The sequence below is a fragment of the Benincasa hispida genome, chromosome 11 (genome assembly GCF_027475165.1).
Source record: "Benincasa hispida cultivar pf3 chromosome 11, pf3_genome.v1.1, whole genome shotgun sequence".
Lineage (NCBI taxonomy): Eukaryota > Viridiplantae > Streptophyta > Magnoliopsida > Cucurbitales > Cucurbitaceae > Benincasa > Benincasa hispida.
Genome location: NC_143488.1, coordinates 67,080,955 through 67,085,278, shown reverse-complemented (window position 1 = coordinate 67,085,278; position 4,324 = coordinate 67,080,955). Strand labels below are relative to the sequence as shown.

At 35.8% G+C, this 4,324-nt stretch overlaps 1 protein-coding gene and 1 pseudogene across 1 annotated transcript; one reads left to right on the top strand and one right to left on the bottom strand.

Moving 5' to 3' along the window:
- Positions 1-348: 348 nt before the first annotated feature.
- Positions 349-2,344, top strand: LOC120090085 (membrane magnesium transporter-like protein). Its single transcript, XM_039047573.2, has 4 exons — positions 349-648; positions 753-805; positions 915-1,015; positions 2,003-2,344. The coding sequence occupies exons 1-4, from the start codon at positions 576-578 to the stop codon at positions 2,094-2,096; spliced, it is 321 nt and encodes a 106-aa protein (XP_038903501.1). The 5' UTR covers positions 349-575; the 3' UTR covers positions 2,097-2,344.
- Positions 2,345-2,727: 383 nt separating this feature from the next.
- LOC120090083 (transcription initiation factor TFIID subunit 8-like) lies at positions 2,728-3,966 on the bottom strand (annotated as a pseudogene).
- Between the last annotated feature and the right edge of the window lie 358 nt (positions 3,967-4,324).

The following is a 4,324-nucleotide window of genomic DNA, read 5'->3' as shown; positions in this document are numbered from 1 at the left end:
TATTAATTAAGGAGAAAATTTCAAATGTGGAATTTTTTTTTATTTACGGTGTGTCATATTAACATACTTTTAAAAATCAAGTGGAACATTGATATTAATGTGAAATCCAATAATATCTATAAAAATAAATTTTCATTGTAAACAAGAGTAAATGAGTAGTATAAATTTTTTTCTTAATAAAAAGATAACTTTTAGCTCAATTGAGATCTGCATAATTTAGAGGTAGGTGGTTCAAATCTCCGATCTCCAATTTTTTTTATTTTTTAAAAAAGATAAATTTGAATTTGACATATTTTTAAAAATTTTGAATAGGCACTTATTAGGTATAAAACTGAACTGGTAGAGAATAAACTAATAAATTGACATTTTTATATCCCGTTAATATCACAGAAGCAGGGCAGGTGATTGGAATTCCATAGATCAAGCCAAAAATCGGGGATTGTCGAGGTAAGCAAGGAGAAGATCCATCTTCACTGCTTCACTTCACGTTGAAATTGGAAGTTTCTTCACCTCCGTCGTCATCAACATCAACTCTGTAGCTTCCGCCGTCCGGTGATTGAGATCCGTCAGTCGAGATGGGAGTAGGCTTCGTGGTCGGTGTCTTCGGAGTTCTAATTCTGGCTCATGCTGCTTATTCCACCATCCAATGTATGCCCTAAAAAACCCATCATCATACTCTCTAATTCTAGCATTACTTGCTTGCTGTTGTTGGTAAACCCTGCAGTTCTCGATTGATCTTGTTTTGACTGCAGATAGGAGCTTATTGAAGATCATGCAGGAAGAGTTTTCAGGCCCTCCGTTTCATGTATTTCATCGCTCTTTTTTCTTTCTATAATCTTGGCTTTCAGCTGGTTCTACATATCTCACTCGATTTGAGGTGTTCTTGAATGAAGGAAGTTTTTCTTTTCCCCTAGGTGGCAATCGAATTGATTCTAGGGTTAGTGTTGTCCATGTGGGCTGCACTCACCGTGCCAGGGAAGTTTCACTCGATCAATCCAGAAGCCGAGGAGAATAGGTACATTTTCCTCTCAGACTGTTCATGAAATGTGATTTTGCCAAATGTTTTTTCAGAATGAAATTGCACCAGTTTTCCCCCATCAATATGATATTGCCCATCTCCACAAAACGGTGATACTTTAATATATTTGATCTCATTTGCATGGTTAATGATAAGGCTTTGGTGTTCAGGGTTGTAAACTGCCAATCCAGAAAAGTTAGCTCTGGTAGCAGAACTATGCTAAAGGTTATCACAAAATTTAAAAAATCCAAAAGATCAGCCCAGTTGTCTGGATTTATGATGTGTTAAACATTCTTTTAGGAAATCAATTTGTGGATTCTGTCATACATTTGATTTGAGAATTTTTAATCAAAGAGAAGTTGAGTTTACTTCCCATCAACTCAAACAAACATGTCCTACAAATAACAAAAGTTGTCGACTCTTCGGTGCAACAGAGCAAATTCACGAGCACCTGCACTTGTATTTTAACTCTATAAGAATTTTGTTGGGGAATTAGCAGCATTTTCCTTGTTGTGACAATGCTTTTACACGTGGTCGATAATTTTTTTAAAAAAAGAGACTAATTTTCAGCGAATGACAAAACCTTAAATTAGAGATGACCTCTGTTACTCCCCCTCTACCGGGTGTCTGGCAATCTACTGATGTGTCTTGTGCTTTAAAGTTCAAATAAAAAGTGCAAGGGCATATGATTTCGTAGCATCTAGTAGTTAGGGTTGTTTCTTAGAAGATTCTACAAAGCTGATCTTAAATATTCTAAGAGAGATAGATATCAATCCATTAGAAGTTTTAGAAAATTTATCATTTTGGGTTGTTCCCTATATTTCCATGGATGGAATAGATTCCATCACTTCAACTCAAATTTTGTTGTACAGAATATTCCAAGAATATGGAGTTGTTACTACTAATTTCAGTGTCATTACTATGTTGTTTCGGTAAGCATGTTAAATTAATTTTCATGTAGATAAATGTTTTTCTCCATTGCAGGATAGTTTCTCTTCCTGCCAATCAAGATTTTATGATCTTCAACCACCGCGGCAGATTATTTCCCAAGCAAACAGATTTGAAGCTAAAACATTGAGATCTCAGTTATGACTAAAGCAGGCACTGGGGAATCCAAGCTGGAAGCCGAAATGGACGTTTGTGAGCTTAAACGAGATATTGCTGGGTTCCATTAATCTAATGTTTCTCACTTGTTTACTATTTTGGATACTGTGAGGTTCTTCCTATGTTTATTTTGTAGTCTCTGCCTTAAAACAAGCTTTTTCCATTGTTATTGAATTAGGCCTCTTTTGAATCGATATAAAAGATTAGTATGCGTTTTCTGCAGTCTGGTTAAACGTGATTAATCTATTCTTCTGTCTGCCAATGGTAAATGGTTTCAATATGGTAGCTAATTTATCTTCCGAGTATGATCCATTGTTATCGAATTAAGCCTCTTTTGGATGGTTGGAAATGACATGGTTCTTGTTATAAAATGAATTTTGTATTCTGATGCAAACTTGAGTCTTTTTTATATTTGCTAGCACAGAATAAAGGCCATCCCCATTGGCTTTCATGGGCTTCATTTGTTATATGCCTTCCAACAGTTTGTCTCACCAACTCCTACAAATGATTCGCTAAGAGGTTGAAGTTTCTAAGAAATGCTGTATCAGAGCCGGTTTAGAATGATCAAATGTGAAAGAGAATGAATGAAACAAGAAAAGGAGAGAAATTATAAGTTTAGATCACAGAGACACCGTACATCTGCTATTGCAATATTGAACGGAGTATGTGAACTTCAGAAGGGGCTTTAACACATTTAAGCAAGCAACGGCAATGACAGTAAATACGACAAGGCTGTTGGATTATGATTGGTTAAGATCTTCTGGTTTGTCCATAAAATGTCTAAGAATGTATTTAACTCTCCTCTTCTTTTCATCTCTTTCGTTATTGTGGTTTTGATCTCTTTCATCGTCTCGTCTGATTTGGAACAAACAGAGATTCTCTACTTCCTGCCATTTGAGCATTCAAATTCAAAAAAATTATTTTGCGAGCTTCTAACTTAATAAACAAGAGGCCTCGCACAAGGAAGAATCTTTACCATGTCTTGAATATTAGGAAAGTCACCACCTTTAATCACGCATGATTGAACACCTCTGGCACACACAAATGGCTTATTCCATTGGTGCCAATTGTATTTTCAGAAGGCAATCTAATTTCATCTTTCATCTACGCAAACAATGTCCCAATTATGAATTACTTTCCCCTCTTGAAAATTCAATCTCGCTATTGCCACTTCTTTCTAAATCACAAGAGACCAATCTGTTACAAACCCAACAAAGATTTATTCGCCTTCCTCCATTTCCTCGCAAGCTTTATCTTCTCAGTACACGACTCTCTCGACTTCCTCTTCCATAAAGCTAAATGACTGTAGGTATAAGCATTAGCGAAGGCTAGCAACCAATTGGGAATATATTTGCTAGGTTTGGTGCATAGGTGGGGTTTCACCAATCTGAACAAAGCTTCAAATTGACTTCCTGTTTTTTATCACAGGGAAACATGGTAGTGAATGAACAAGATTTTTTACACTGAATTCACATAGTGAACAATGTTCTTCACCGACTTTAAATTTGATAAGACAATGATCTAGTTCCCAAACCCCCTGAAATTCTTGTGATGATTTCAACTCTTCAAACCCTCTAATTAGATCAAACACGTTGCATTTAATAATAATTATACAATCTACATCGGCATAGAATGTTGCAATCTTTCCCAAATAGCAAAGGTACTTGATGGCAATGTCAGTGCGTTTAGAGCAAACTCCTTAATGCTCTGAAACCTTGAGCTATTACACATCAATGCCACAACAATTGTATACACCCCCAAACAAACTCTCTACCTCTGTATTTCCTTGAATCAGAACTTTGTTGTTCTTTCAACTTCATGATATTCCCATCCCCATCCTTCATTGGCCCTACATTTCAATCTTCTTCGAATTTTGCCTCACTCAAATCGATCAAAATCCAGTTGCTTGTCCAAAATATGGTTGAATTTTTCTTGGATTCCCCAAGTGTAATAGTGGGTTGAATTAAGGACAAAAAAAAAATACTAGAAATGAAATTAAAATCAAAATCAGGAACCATAGCCAAAAAAATCTAAAGAATCAGGGAAGATAAACAAGAAAAGCTAAAAAGGAAGCTCTAAAACCGATGGTAACAACTTTACGAACTATGAGAGGAGAAAACTAGGAATATGCGAGAGATCCAATTGTAGGAACTAAATGTCGATTGTTTGTTGTACCATGAAAGATCTACTGTCTTGAAAGAA

Coding starts and splice junctions, on each gene's coding strand:
- LOC120090085 (XM_039047573.2), top strand. CDS start 576: ATGGGAGTAGGCTTCGTGGTCGGTGTCTTCGGAGTTCTAATTCTGGCT. Junction 806..914: donor TTTCAGGCCCTCCGTTTCAT/GTATTTCATCGC, acceptor CTTTTCCCCTAG/GTGGCAATCGAATTGATTCT. Junction 1,016..2,002: donor CCAGAAGCCGAGGAGAATAG/GTACATTTTCCT, acceptor TCTCCATTGCAG/GATAGTTTCTCTTCCTGCCA.